Below are 16,005 nucleotides of genomic sequence, written 5' to 3'. Positions count from 1 at the left end.
GAGTAAACCAAGGTTACTATCTAACTACACCCCTGACTGGCTTGCCCACCTACCATCTACAGAAGCTCTCTGGTTTGTCCCAACAATAGTTGGGATTAAAGAAAACAGCTTTTTTTTTCATAGCTGCAATTAGGCTGTGAAAACCTTCCAAAGGAATTCTATTTCACTTTAAGAATTAGCTCATTTTTTTCTGGAAAATATTTAGTTGATCACTTAATTAGTTTTTTTTTAATTTGCCTTTTTTAATATTGTAAAATCGGTATTGATGTTGCATTCTTAATTTTCTACTGCTGTTCTATTAGCAATTCTCTATTAGTAATTATGATTTTTGTGTTAATAATTATGTAGAATACATGCCTAGACAATATATTACAATGCTTTGTATAAAAATTATTAGATTTATATAAAGTGATTAAATATTTTATATAACATGTTTTCTTAAATATATTTAATTGAAATGTATTCAGTTCCACATACTGCTTTCATAAAGAGTATCCAACCCAATTACAATTTAATAAAATAGAACACAAAATAAAAACAATTAGAATAATTAATGTCAATTAAATTATTGAAACAAATATTTTAGTTCCTTTAGTATTAGAATATAGTGTTCTATTCCATGGAATACATTTCCCCTAGAGATAAAGCATTAGTCAACTTTATTACAATTTAGGAATATTTTCACTTATCTGGCACCTGATACCTCAGGAGAGTACTGTTCTGCTACTCATAGCCATTCATTACAATTTTACCAATTATATTATCTTTTACTGTTTTGCACATTTAAAATATACTTTGTGTGTGAAAGGTCCCCTGTGCAACCACTGAGTCATGTCTGACCCTTTGGGGGGATGCTGCTTTCGCGACATTTTCTTGGCAGACTATAGAGCGGGGCGGTTTGCCATTGCCTGCCCCAGTCGTCACCTTCCCCAGCAAGCTGGGTACTCATTTTACTGACCTCGGAAGGATGGAAGGCTGAGTTGACCTGAGCCGGCTACCTGAGAATCCAGCTTCCGCTGGGATCAAACTCGGGTCGTGGGGAGTTTTGGTTGCAATACTGCCACCTACCACTCTGTGCCACACGATGCTCTAAAATATACTTTAGTGTGGTATAATTCCTGGAGATGCTTCACATGTTAAATTCAAAAATATGTATTTTTTAAAATCTCCAAATAGGTCAACATTAAGTACTGAATAAACTATAGTGCTATGAACACCTGTTTTGGAGTAAGGGCTTTTGAGCTTTCGATGGGTCTCACTTCTGAACAGACATGCAAAGCATAGACAAAAATTATTAGGCACTGAATTGTATTTGTTAATCGTGTTTCATTTATTGTAGTATGTTTCTCTTGATCTGCTGCTATTGTAGTGGTTTTATGTTTCATTTTTTTGTAAGCCACCATGAGTTGATTTAAGATTTGAAAGCATATACATTTGAAAAATGAATTAGTTAAATAAACAAAAGCTAAAGCCAATGATTAAAAATCCCAGATCAATGGTTTTCAAGTGGTCATACTCATAGTACAGATAGGATTCAGAAATAATCTAGTTGCAGCCTAGGATAAATCCTGAAATTTTAATTTTTTAAAACTCACCAAAGTAATGAATTATCTATCTGTCTGCTCCCTGTCCATCCTTTTCAGAAAAAGTGTTATTTTTAGTTCTATCAGATGGGATCCATGTTCTTTGATAGTATTGATGGTTGAGAACCTATATTATGTTTTAAGAACACCTTGAAACAGCTGTAGTTACCTGAGAACAGAGAGGGCCATAATTATCTGGACTAGCAAAGTGTTCCAAAATCTTTATCCCACTGCAAATAAGCCACTTCTATTTATCTTCTTTCTCATGTTCATCTCTGTAACCTCATAATTGGACCTAACAAAAACAGGGCCTCTGCAACTAAACATAATCACCAGGACGGTTCATAGAAGAACAGGCCATTTTTTTAGGCAATCTGATCCTAAATCCTTTACGGCCTTAAATCTGAACCCAACAGGATTTATTCCCATGAAGGGTGTAGCTATGCAGCCTATTTAAACTTGGAAAAAAGGCAATCAGTAGAATATAGCGCAGAGCCAGTACTTTGTGCTCAGAGCATCTGGAAATGGGTAATAACCTTTATGCTTAGTTCCTTGGTATTTTATTCTACCAAAACTAGACTCATTTTCTGCAAAGCATCACCTCTTTTGGACCAACAGCCCCTCCCCCTATTATTTTTGGAGTGGCAGGATATACGTTTGGCTAACTACACAAATTAAAAACCAGCATATTATCACATCTGTGCCCATTTGTAAAAACATGGAATTTTAGGACACAGACTTCATTATTCAACCCTAACTTTTGTTATTTTCTATCCATACTGTCTTGAATGACACTGTGATTGTTCATGATGAAGCTCAGATTACTGGATAAACACCAGGGTGAACCAAATAGAAAGTTGCACCTTTCAATAAATCAAGAACTTCAGTCTCACTTGTATCACGATGGTTCATTAGGAGCTTATATAAATAAGCAAATTCAGACATAAACAGTGCAACTTCTTGATTTATTTATTTAAATCAGTGTTTTTCAACCTTGGCAACTTTAAGATGTGTGGACTTCAACACCCAGAATTCCCCAGCCAGCCTGTCGTTGGGGGTATTTCAATTCTGGAGTCGCACTTTTGCGAGTTGGGCTGCTCTACCAGTCCTTTCTCAACTTCCAAGATGTGTGGACTTCAACTCCCAGAATTCTCCAGCCAGCATGAGAGTTGAAGTCTACACATCTTGAAGTTGCCAAGTTTGAAAAACAATGCATTAAATTATTGCATACTAAGAAGATAATTACATAAGTTAAAAAAAATCAACAACCCGACTCAACCACAACGAAACCCACCCACGTATACTTTCATTTATATTCCTCCAACTGAAGACACTCCGAAAGCTTTAGCCGACTAAGGGGGTAAATGTGTTTCCCGCGTCTTGTCCAATCAGGCTCTTCCCAAGTTTTGTTGTTTATTCGTTTAGTCGCTTCTGACTCTTCGTGACTTCACGGACCAGCCCACGCCAGAGCTTCCTGTCGGTCATCAACACCCCCAGCTCCCCAGGGATCTTCCCAAGTAGGGAGGACTAAAAAGCCCATAACTCCTACTCCGCTCCCGAGGCAACACGTAGTGCAACATGCCGGAGGTCTTCATTTCCCGCCCGCTGAAGAAGCGCGGCGGTCCCGGACCGGAGGGGAGCGGAGAGAGACGGAGCTCTCCGGACTCCCGCGCGCGCCCCTTTCTCCCCGCCGCTCCCGCGCCCGCCTGAGGTAACGGCGAGGCGCCGCCATTGGCTCAGCGCGGGCGCAGCCGGGTAAGGCGTTGGCGGGAGTGGCCTTGCCTCGCGCTCGGCTCGGGGCGGCGCGTGGGGAGGGGAGGGGTGGCGAGGGGTGGCCCGGCGCGTGCGCGGGGCGGCGAAGGTGGGGCTGCCGACGGACTGACGGACCGGCCGACAGACAGGAAGACGGACAGGAAGGCGCGTGGGCTCCTCCATCCTTTCGGGCGGGCGGCGGCGGCGGCGGCGGCGGGAGCGGCGGCCGCTGCTGCTGGGCTGCGCGGAGCCTCCCCTCGCCGTCGACTGACGCCTCGCCGGCGAGAGAAGCCGCAGCCCGGGTAAGCGAGGCGGGAGAAGACGGGGGGTGGGGGCCGTTGCCGCCCCGCCGGGCCCGCGGGCTCCTCGGCGGCGAGGCCGACCGCCTGCTTAGCGCGGGGGGCAGCGCCCTCCCGACCGACCGGCCAGCCGGAGTCCTTTTCCCCAGGGCGGTGGGGAGGAGGCCCCGCGTTCCTCCGGAGTCGAGTAGGGCGTTTCGGGGTGACGGCCGGACACATTGTTGCGCGGACCCGGAGGGGCAACGGCTTGACACGGCATTTGCTTCTCTTCTCCGCGGTCCCGGGAAAGGTGGGTGGGCGCTCAGCTGGGACGGGGCTGCCCTTTCTAAAATCGCTTCTTGAAGTGAGTCTTATCCACGATTAGGGAAACGACGTTTCTTTGTATTTACCCTCCTCCTCTGTTTTTGTTTAAAAACTACTTACCGGGCTTCCTGGGAGAAGTTAACTAAGGATATGCAGTGGTTTTACTGGGAATACCTGTTTACCTTGGATAGGTGAGGCTGGTGGAGATGTTCCTCTGAGGTCAGCCTCTTGAGTCCTGTCTATGTCCAAAAAGAGGTTTTTGTCTGATGTGTTGCACAAAGTCAACATTTGACCTCTGTTTTTGTTTTCCCCTTCCACTTCGGGTTCTTCGTTTGAATACTGTATGCACAGCATGAACCATACTTTACCCATTAACTTTTTCTTGTCTGCAACATTCTGGTCCTACTACCTATTGTAGTTTCATTCCTTTCCTTACAGTCACATGATGGGACTGAGCCTGATGCTGTCATCATAGCAAGCAGCTTGAAGTCCATCTGGAATGATTATATTTTTGCCTTGGGTACAGGGAGGGTTAAATATAATGATGTATCATAAAGTTCAAATTAAGTCAAATAATAATTTGTGTTCAGCTTCCTTTGTACAAGGCAGTTTGTGTCAGAGCAGAGATAGGAGACCTTGTTACCATTTGTTTCTCAGTCACTTGCACTGTCTGTTTTCAAATGTAAATATTTCCTCCTAAGAAACAACTCTTGCACAAAGGATGTAATATGTTTGACAGTTGAATCTAGCATTACTTCTTTCTGGACTTTGTTTGGCGTATACCACTTTGAAGACTTGCTCAGCTTGTAGTTTTGTCCTCTTTGGAAAACTGTGTTGCTGTTGATTTGATGATGTTAAGGGAGTCAAATAATGTGTTGCCCCCAGAGTTATTTCAGACTATAATTTGTAATATAAGAACTTGAATATGGCCTAAGAAAGTATTTAATATTGTAGTCTGCTTTTACAAATGAAAAGTTGACTGTTTCAGGACTAGATGTCATATATTGTGAATTTGCTTGAAAACCAGGAATAGTTTGGTAGCATATGCTAGTTCTGTGCAGTTTCAGGAGAACTGTATCCGGTGTCACAAATGTAAAATTATTTTGGGACTTAAAAAATTCTTCTAGTTGGAAGTCTCATGGACAGACTATACATTTGTTATTAGAAATAGCCTACTGAACCTACTTTTAAAAATTCTCAGCAGTTCCAAACAAGTTATCCATAAGTTTAGGGCAGTGGCATGAGTTTTGGAAAGAAGAATATTGCATCATAATAGGAGCCAGTGTGTAATTTATTTATTTGTTTATTTATCAAATTTGTCACCGCCCATCTCCTCCGACCGGAGGGACTCTGGGCAGTTTACAATATAGAATAAATATACAATAAAAATTCGAATAAATATACGAATAATGCTGATTGAATTCCAGTTGATTGACCTAGTGTAATAATTATTATATACATAATAACCCTCCTTAATCAGAAGAGTTTATTTTTCTTGGATGAAGTAAGAAACCCTACGAAAAGATATATTTTGATACTGTTATTGAAAATAACACCAAAAGTCCTAGATTTGGGTAGGAAAAATCAAAGTCATTGGTATAGGATGGAGAAGGGAAGCATAAATACATCTACATATCTGGATGTCCCTGGTTCACAAGCTGAGCATGAGCAAACTGTGTTGCAACTGCAAAAAAAGCAAATGCAGTCTTGGGCTGTATTGACACAAATATAATGTAAAGATCAAAAGAAGACATTGTTCCTCTCTAATCTTTGTTGGTCAGATCATATCTAGATTATTGTATCCAGCTTGGAGCACTGCATTTTAGGAAGAATATTACTGTCCTCTGAAGATGCTTCAGTTTGTCAGTCAAAGTGATAAGGGCCATGAAGGAGAAACATGAGGTTGATGATGTTGGGTATGTTTAGCCCAAAAAGGAGAAGACTGCGTGGAGGCATGCTAGCTATCTTTAAGTATCTGAAAGGCTGTCATATAGAAGACAGGGCAGAATTGCTCAGAGTTGTTCCAGAAGACAAGATAGGAAATATCTACAGGAAGTAGATTTTGATTCCACACCAGGAAAAAAATTCTGACAGTAGGAGTTGCAGCAATGGTACACACTGCCTTGGAAGGTAGTGGACTTTCTTTTCTTGGAAATGTTTTTTGTAGAGGATGGCTATCTGTTGGGATGCTGTACTGGTAGATACCTGCACTGGGTAGAGGGTTTCCAAGGTCTTGTCCAACACATTCCATGGCCTGTAAATGAAAATACAATAGTTTGTGTATATTAAAATATTGGAATATTGTAAATGTATAAGGAATGACATTATATAGAGCTTCCTGAAATTGAAAACTGTGATGTTTAGCGCAACATTAAACTTCTATGGTATAGATCTACTCTGCATATGGCTGTGATGGCCCCTCAATTTTCCCTCAATATTTTGAGAATAGGTGATCTTCAGCTTTTTAACTGTCAGTAATTCATACTTATATGTAGCAAATATAACCCACATGCCTGTCACTCTCTTTTTGTTTTGAATTAATTTGCTGATGTGTAGATGAGAAAAGGGGGCATTTATGAAAAATTAGAGGGGATGATAAAGTATATATGGGAAACATAGATCTTCCAAATTTCCCCTTTCAGGGAAATCAGAGAGATTCAGCCACCCTGTAGAATTACTATTTTTGTGTCCTGTTATCAAACAAAGAAAAGCTAATATTTACTGAGGACAGCTAAGCTGGGATACGTAATGGTAAAATTTACACCTCTAGTGTTTAGTTTCTCTAAGAAAATGGTTGAATTTTAGGTCTTCAATTTATTATTGATTACTGGGCTCAGTTGAAATTACTGCTTGTTATAACATAAAGCTGCAATGTATAATCAAATCAGTTATAAAACTTTTCATCTCTTTTTTTTTTAAAAGTCGATTAACTGGGTAACGGATCTTTTCCAAGCATTTTTAATACTAGCACTTTTGAAAACTAGAAAAGCACCATTATAAGTTTCTCCATCCCTTCCCCATGCATTTATTTTCTAATCTGATAAAGTTTGCACCTGTTAAAAACTCTTTGACCATATTGCAGCTGTAGTAAGTATTCAAGTAAACTTCAGAGTGAATATTACAATAGATACGTTTTAAATATTAAGCTGAATAAAACAGATTTTCATTCTTTTTATGGAATTGATTTTTATCTCTGGAAGATGGACAGGATTTGGCTGTCTTCAGTCTCTTTTTTATCTTTTCCAGTAAAATGGTCCCTATTGCATTTTTCTTTTCAGAGTAAATTGACATATTGTGATGATACACAGTTGGAAAATGGTTCAAGAAGCAACTAAAGCAAACCAGAATAATTATTTTCTGCCTAGTTCACACATTGAATAATGTGGTGCAAACAAAGGCAGTATGTTGAAAAGAAAATTACTTGAACATTTTTGTTGGCACACTTGGTGGTTTATGCAGATCTTATCCAAGTGTGAAGCCAACAGAGTGACCTCAAGCCAATCATGTTAACTTAGATTTTATGTTATGTTTTGCTGCTTGGAGAATAAGAAGAAATATTGCTGTATATATTGTCCTGAGCTCTTAAAAGTTGGGGCAGGATCCAGATGTGAATTTCACTTGAGACTTTTTTTTTTGGTATGACAGTTATGTTGCTTTCAACTTTGCCTTTCTGAAAGCAGTTTAACTGGATACAAGCAATGGCAACTTTAAATTGTAAATAAGAAGCAAGAATGTACTATATATTGTTTGCTATAGTTATAACTGTATAGATGCAAGGGACAGTAAAAATATTAACAGATTTGTTTAATTCTGTTTATATAAATTCTGTTAATAAAGGCAGTAAGTATTGAAAAAAAATGGTAAAAAATTTCAATTCAGACATTCCATGAAATGTCCAAGTATGTATGGATTGGTAGCCTTAGTGACAAACGTGTTTCCTATCCATACTTGTAGTATTTGTGTAGATAAGTAGGGTAATCTTTGCAAGGGAGAATTGAAGAAACTGTTTAATTCTTTTGCTGATGACTTTTTTTAATCTGCAGTTACTTCCTGACTGCTTTTAACCCATTGTTTCAGCAGTTGTAATCCTGTATTCTGGTAGTGAAATCTACTATACAGGATTGGTGGGCAGGAGAGTCTCTCCTGTAGAGATCTGGATTTGGACTTTATTGCTGAATATGTACATGAAAATGTGCATTGTTTGGATAGTAGCTTCATTCTTTGCAAGTTTAATTTTCTTTAAGGTCAGTTGTCCATAACTATACAAAATCAAGAGTATGTCCATACCTGGTAAAATGGTGTTTCTACTAAAATGAAAGACCAAGCTGATTTGATTTATATTTAATAAATATTTATTATTTGTTTCTTGAACATGGGGAATTTTTTGTATAGATTCATTAAAATGGCAGTACTAGAGAAAACAACTTTCCTTAACTAGGTTGGATTACAATACCCAGTATTCACAAGCAGCAAGGCAAAGGGCTGAAGAATTATAGAATATTTATCTGTTTAAACCAAATATAGCATATTGTGGGGACCTTTATAATAATCACTTAAATCACGATATTTTAGTTGTACTGGATGTACTTGAATGGAAAACCTGTTACTTATCTGTGCCTGTGAAAGATTGGTAGCATTCCATTCACATTGCTGCATGCATAATCTTAGGGTGGAACAAAATATATTAGGAAACATTGGTTTGCCACGAAACTTGATGGAATGATAAAAGGTAAAGGTTTCCCTTGACGTAAAGTCCAGTCGTGTCCGACTCTAGGGGGCGGTGCTCATCTCCGTTTCTAAGCCGTTAGAGCCGGCGTTGTCCGTAGACCCGTCCGTGGTCATGTGGCCGGCATGACGACACGGAATGCCGTTACCTTCCCGCCGAAGCGATACCTATTGATCTACTCACATTTGCATGTTTTCGAACTGCTAGGTTGGCAGGAGCTGGGACTAGCAACGGGAGCTCACCCCATCACACGGATTCAAACCGTCGACCTTCCGATCGGCAAGCTCAGCAGCGCAGCGGTTTAACCTGCAGCGCCACCGCGTCCCCAGTGATGGAATGATAGGAGCAGGGAAATATACAATAATAATGACATTGGAATATAAGGCAGACGTATAGTAGAAAGACAGAATATTTGTTGTGAGAATACCAATTTCAGCAGGAGCCATATCTTATTTAATTCAGTTAAATTTATAAATTTATATCCCACCCATTACAATACCTCTGTTTGGCTTACAAATATATATATGTATAATATACAGAATTCTGAAACCATTCTGAAATAATATTAAAACTAAATGCTTAGACCGTAGAAAGGTAGGTTTTAAGTCCAAAATTGAAATAAGAGGAGGCCGGCTTCAACAGCAAGAGTAATATATTCTAGTATATGGGCTCCACCAGAGTAGAAGTAGAATTTGCTGTGTGTTTTATGTATCTGTGGCAGGGCCTACAAACCATGCTCCACTGAAGACTAAGTTTGCCAAGGAGACTTGTATAGGAGGAGCAGTCCTGCAGTTAAGCTTTTTAAGGCTTCATATACCAAAGCAAACACCTTGAATTTGGCTTGGAAAGCCATTGGCAACCAGTGTAAATGTTTCCACACAGGGTGTTCTAGTGGTGCCACTCCCACTCATACAGCTTCATTCTGGAACAGCTGCAGTTCTGGAAGAGCTTCAAGGGAAGCTGCACAACACAAACATGTTGCAATAATCCACACTTGGAGTTATTGGCGCATGTATCACTGAAACCAAGTCTCTCTTTAAGTAGGGACACAACCATCTTATCAGCCAAAGCTCATTAAAAAAAAAACCCTCACTTGCCACTGGTGAAATGTGGTTATTCAGTATTTTATAAGTTTATATAATTTCGAGTATCAGTGGAGGATCAAGGAGGACTCCCAGACTCTGAACTTGCTCCCCATTCAAAATAGACAGTATCACCTGAACGTTTATAAACTAATAGCTTTATGCTCAGTTTGCTTCAATCTTTATCTGAAGTATTTAAATGAACTGCCTTCTGCAGCTGACAAGGATCCTGGGAAAAGACATGTTTGGCTTCAGATGTTCCTGACAGCTGCTACTATACATGTGTGCTCTTGTTACTATGAATCACATATTGCCCTTTGAATCGGGATCATTGCAAAACCCTACTTCATATTTTAGCTTCTGAAGCAATAATGCTAAGCATGTATCAGGCAACAAGTTCCTTTAATTTAGGAATTATACATGAATAATCAGTTATAATTTCTGAACTTTTAGATATGGCTCGTGGACAGCAGAAAATCCAGTCACAGCAGAAAAATGCCAAAAAGCAAGCTGGACAGAAAAAGAAACAAGGCCATGATCAGAAGGCTGCAGCTAAAGCTGCTTTAATATATACGTGCACCGTCTGTAGGGTAAGAGGCTCTGAAAGCAAATATTGTGGCAGTCTTTCCTAGATTTTAAATCAGGAGCAATATGAGGTATAGTAATGGCAACACCCGTCTGTGTGAAAGTTTGTATTGTATTGAGGAAATTCTGCCTCAGAGAGCTGTTTTCCCTTAAGAGTAATGTATTGAGGAGACTTGCTCCAGAAGGTGTGATAGTTAAGAGTTCTATTCCAAATAAGAGCTATATTTTATTTAATCAATGTATATGATTAAGCCCTCTGGTGTGGGCTGGTCCATGAAGCCACGAAGAGTCGGAAGCGACTGAACGAATAAACAACAAATACGATTAAAATGATTAAATAAAATATATTAGTATGAGACTTCCAAAATTGTGTGCAATGAATATGAAATACAAGAAGCATGTTAAGTAAAATATGTAATCACATTCTATCAGGCATAACTGTTATAAGTAGTCAGGATGAAGTAATGTGAGCATTCACAGAGAGTTATGCTGCTACTTCTAAATATACAGATGAATTATGCAGGACTTGCAAAGCAGATGTATTAATAAAATTTGGGGGTGAGGGGAACCTATCAATTACTTGGGGAGTTCCCTGGTTCTAAACAAGGGCTGGATAATCTGCTCTCCAGATGTTTTAATCTAGAAATCCCACATATTCCAGACAGCATGGGTGATAGTTAGTCATTATAGAAATTGTTATCTTCTAATTTGAAGGTTATTGATTTGTCTGTTTCTGTGGACATATTTCCTGCTGTCTTTTTTTTTTTTTATTAACATGTATATGACAATAAAGAGGAGGGGTGCTGATGGAAACTTCAGTCTGTCAAAGCTGAGTTATTGACTCCTAATTAATCATTATTTTTGTGGTCAGAAGATAGTGGTGAAATGTCTTCCTTGAATGTTATATTGGGGTTTCAAGAAAATTAAGCAATTCTAAATAATTTATTTGTGTATTGGGAAAATTGTATATCTGTTTTATTAAATAAATTTTATAATAGTTTTCTGATCCCCAACAATAAAAAAATATGCGAAGTTGAACTGTTGGATTTTACAAAGGAATGTCAGCTAAATATAAATAAATGGAAGGTTGGGTGTGGAGGCACAGTTATATGGGCAAATTTGTAAGAGGATTAAAGTTGAACATGGGTGAATATATTAAAGTAGGAAAATTAAGTGATGGAAGAGACAAGTAATGTTCCAACCATCTTACTATGGATTGAGTGAAAAAAGCTAAAGGTAGCTTGGCAAATATTAAGGATACAGGAAGAAGAAACTATCCTTGATTCTGTATGAATGTTTGTGTTGCATAAAGCTCTGTTCTCTCCTTAATCAGACACAGATGCCAGATCCCAAGACCTTCAAGCAGCACTTTGAGAGCAAACATCCCAAAACCCCCCTTCCTCCAGAATTAGCTGATGTTCAGGCATAAAATTCACCGGTAATTTTGTACCATTTAAATTTTGAACTAATTGATTAAAAATCCTAAGTAATTTTGCCTCATTTATATTTCTTATATTTCTGAAGAGTATGAAAATGGAGAGTTAATATAAAGTCAACTGCTGCTTGAGTTTTTTGCGGGGGGAGCAGTTGTATTTACAACTTTAACTTGTATAGTCAGGCTATTGTTATCACCATGCCTGTTTGCAAAATCTGCAATAAATGGGTGAAAGGATATGTTTATAATGTTCTAATTTTGATTTAGCCAGTTCTGTTACAGCAGTTTGGGGTGATTACTTTTAAAATTGGATGACATTAAATCAGTGTTTTTAAAATTTGGCAACTTTAAGATATGTATTCTTCAACTCCCAGCATGCTGGCTGGGGAATTCTGGAAGTTGAAGTCTACACATCTTAAAGTTGCCAAGTTTGAAAAACACTGCATTAAATTATTGCATACTGTTAATAAGATACTTACATAACAGTTCAATTAATAAAGTTACTCTTGTGTTGCAGGTGAATTCATGGAATCTATTGACTCTTCTACTGTCAGACATTACATAACAAATCTACAGCTGCTTTTCTAACGAACTGTTGATCAGCAAAAAATGAAGGGGCTATAGAAACATTCATATTTTTATGCTGTTCCTCTTGGGCTTCATGTAAAGACAACTCTGTGTAATTGTAAAGTTGTGCCCTGCTTGGAAATCTGGAAATTGGTTCATTCTAAAATTTTTTACAGTTGTAATTATATTGATGTTCATATTGTGTAAAATAATTCATTTAATAAAATAGTACTTTGATTTTACAATATCACAGGTCAAATGCTTGCAGAAATTCTATTTCCATGTTTTATTTGCCTTATAAAATTTCAACAAGTGAACTTCTCACCCTGCCAAAAATTAAGTAGTTTAGTTAGGGTAGATTCATTGCTGTTAATGAAGTCCATTAGAAAAAAGGAAATAATTTCTCCATTCAGTATGCTACTTGCTTGAGCTGATCATTTTCTTAAAAAACACTGCTTTGACTGAAGAAGTGTGTACTTTCAACTGTTCAGTTTGGAGTGCCTATTCTGGTGTGGCCATTGTGTAATTTCGCTCTTCATACATAAAGGCACTTGCATCTTGGATTTATGCACTGGAGTCACCTGCAGTAGCAGTGAATCATCATACTAAATGGTGGGATAGCAGAAGTATACTTGAACTGAACATTGTTTTTTACATGCTCTGAATGGTTCAGACTATAGCAACATGAAATAACTGGTTTCTGTTGTGAAGACCCACCATGTAACTTCTGAATTGAACCCGTAAGAAGTGGGCCACCTGGCAACCTTTCATATGCAAAAATGACTACTGTAAATGTTTCCCTGTTTGAAAACAAATATTGAAAAAGCTTATTTGAAGGAATAGGATGGCATATGCAATAGAAATAAAGGCTAATGAAGCTTTGATTAGTTGGAACTGATTACATATAGTAGGGTTGATGTTAAAATTTTAATACCTGGAAGTGTTGCTTTATGTTACAGATTTCCCAAATATGTTTGAGCAGGATTCTGATTTCAGGTGCAGAGTCCATAAGTTCTGCCCCAGGTGCTTTTCACTCTAACTGATAATTTGTGACAGGTTACTTAGAAGTTATGTTTATGTTACTGGTTTGACACTGACAGAAATATTGACCAAAGTTTGCTTTGTGCCTAGAACAGTCATTTTTGAAATAATTCTTTGAAGTAATTCTGTTAAGATAGCACGCATAAGTCTCACATTTGATACATAAAAGAATAACATGATCTATTTGTTTACCAATCTGATAGGGTCAGTTCAGTTAAGCTGATGTTATTTTCATTACCCTGGGGTAAACCATACCAGTTACATAGCTTTCTTGCACTTGTATACCTGACATTAGAATAAAGCTCTTGTTTCATTTTCTTTTCTTACCTAATAAAATATCCTCATTGTGAAATGACAACCAGGTCCCATAGGAGAAATCTGCCTTTCAAACTGATAAGGGGTACTGAAAAGTTGAAATGGAATGCCTTTTAAAAAAAATCAAAATGTTATGTGTTCACTAATTTTATTTTAGTTTGTTTTGGTGGAATTCCAGAAAGCTGCTTTCAGATAAGTTCATTCCTCAAGCTGATACATATAATATTTTCTTTCAGACTAGTTAGCAACAAATGGGTGGGTGGCTTGCTTATAATTATATGGGAACAAAAAATAAGTTTCTACTAGATTAGTGCAACTGACCCACTTATGTGGCATACTGCATTTTTCTGAATTGCTATTATAAGTAGCTTGTGTCTATGCACTGGGCAAGCTAAATCTTGGTTTTATATATTAGTTAAAACTGCTAAAGATAATTTGTTTCTAACCAGTTAAAGGGCACAAGAAATTCCTGACGTTCAGCATATGGGAACGAATTGGGTGGGTTGGAACCATCAGTAGTAGGAATCTTTAACTCTCTGTATTGATTAAAGGAGTGAGTGTAAGGAATAAGTGTGAAATCTTTCCAAACCTTGTGGATGGAACCTTGTTAATTCTGGATAAAAAGACACAATTGTGCATTGTAATGTGTCTGATTAAAAATCTTTTAAAAAGCAAAAGTCTAAAATGTATTTCCTGCCTATTTAATGCAAGTGTCATTTTTTTAACCTTGATGCTAACTGGGCAGTTTTAGTTCTTTGTTTAGCACAAGGAATGGAAATAATGGCAAAGGTTTCATTTGATACGCTTAAGCATGAGTGATCTGTGTTTGGAAATACCAAGACAAGGTTAGAGAAAACATGCACAAGAGTTTTGCTGTGATGAATACTGTGTGCTTATTGGTAGTTAGCAAGCCAGCATGCTTTTGTGTAGTTTGTTTAAACCATCATTTGTCATACTTGAAATGCACAAGATATAATGTGCCCAAATGCACAATACAGTAGTGCATTTCCTTCCAACGATATTGGTCACAGTCCTATTTCAAAGGCTAATTGAATGTGGATATTCCAAAACAACAGTCTTGTGAAATATTGGAGATATCTCACCTCTTGGAATGCTGCCTGACCTTGTGGGTTTGCATGTTAGCAAAGAACCTTAGAAAAATATTCGGTTTAAACACTGTAATGTTAAATACAAAATCTGTCTAATACTTCAGACTTGGTTGTTGCTGTTCTTGGAAAAATGTGTCAGGTGTACTTGAATTTCAAAACTGGGTTATATCAAGTGAGGAAATTTTTCTGCAGTCTGGCTATGTGTTATATTGGGGCTTGTTGCTGCTGTTTTACTAATATGATGGTACAACTCTAGCACTAAGAGGCACTGCAGAATTCTTGAAGTGGGTGTTTGTGCAACATTTTTAAAAAGTATGCATTTAATACAGTCATATATTGACTGGTTGAGTTTAAACTTTGGTCTTGTCTGAGTATGAACCAGAGTAAGGCTCTAATGAAAATAATGGTGGGGGGACCCTATACATATCCATGGGGATTTACATTAAATTATTTCATACAATTCTTCAGGTTTGCACGTGCTTCTGTTTTGAAAGATAGATTTGATTCCAGATTTAATTTGTACTTTAAGTAAACTATAAAATCAAGGGAACATTCATGATTAACAACATTGATTGTTACCTCTTCAATCTTGATATATTCCTTCTCCCCACTTGCTGAATTCATATAATCCAGTACCTTGAATTTATATTGACGTGCCAGCCAGCTTGCTTTCATGAAGTGTAAATGCATGAGAAGGCAGCTATTCCTTCTCTGTCCCTCTGCCAGCATCCCCTAAGAAGAGGAAATAGACTTTGAAAATTTAGTTTACTGGCTGTTCTTAATATTATAGATAGATGTAAGAAACTAGTTTTCATGTATTTCATAGGGCCTGTGCTAGCGCTTGCAGCATGTTTATGAAAGTCATCATGACACTTAGTAAAGTCTCATAGTAAAAAATGGTGCTTAGTTTAGCATTCTTTGAGACTAAAAAGTGTTTTCAGTAATGCATCCTACAAATAAATATTTGCAACCAGTTGCTCTTTTAAATGTTTAATTTGTGAGTACTTTATTCAAAATAATATGTTTATGGTAGTTCATTGATATATAGCAGACTGTGGAGTCCTTGGTGCTCTCTGAGCCTTGTTGTTTTCTTGCAGACTAGGCAACATCTTCAGTGCGAAGAGGGAGTGGGCCTTGCTCTCAGTTTATATACCGTGGCTTGCCCTGCTTGTGTTGGTAGGTGTGGTGTTCTCTCCTTGGGAGTTCTT

The 16,005-nt window shown here is 37.9% G+C and overlaps 1 protein-coding gene across 1 annotated transcript; it reads left to right on the top strand.

The window, feature by feature from the left end:
- Positions 1–3,474: 3,474 nt before the first annotated feature.
- On the top strand, positions 3,475–13,216 carry ZNF706 (zinc finger protein 706). The gene is made up of 4 exons (XM_063299557.1): positions 3,475–3,637; positions 10,199–10,335; positions 11,664–11,768; positions 12,283–13,216. The coding sequence occupies exons 2-3, from the start codon at positions 10,201–10,203 to the stop codon at positions 11,757–11,759; spliced, it is 231 nt and encodes a 76-aa protein (XP_063155627.1). The 5' UTR covers positions 3,475–3,637; positions 10,199–10,200; the 3' UTR covers positions 11,760–11,768; positions 12,283–13,216.
- The last annotated feature ends 2,789 nt before the right edge of the window (positions 13,217–16,005 follow it).

Source organism: Candoia aspera, chromosome 3, assembly GCF_035149785.1.
Source record: "Candoia aspera isolate rCanAsp1 chromosome 3, rCanAsp1.hap2, whole genome shotgun sequence".
NCBI classification, from domain to species: Eukaryota; Metazoa; Chordata; class Lepidosauria; order Squamata; family Boidae; genus Candoia; species Candoia aspera.
This window is presented reverse-complemented; position numbering and strand designations above follow the sequence as displayed.

What these genes read in the sequence shown, in the direction of transcription:
- ZNF706 (XM_063299557.1), top strand. Translation starts at nt 10,201, where the DNA reads ATGGCTCGTGGACAGCAGAAAATCCAGTCACAGCAGAAAAATGCCAAA. An exon ending in ATACGTGCACCGTCTGTAGG is followed by an intron (nt 10,336 to 11,663) that starts GTAAGAGGCTCT and finishes CTCCTTAATCAG; the next exon opens with ACACAGATGCCAGATCCCAA.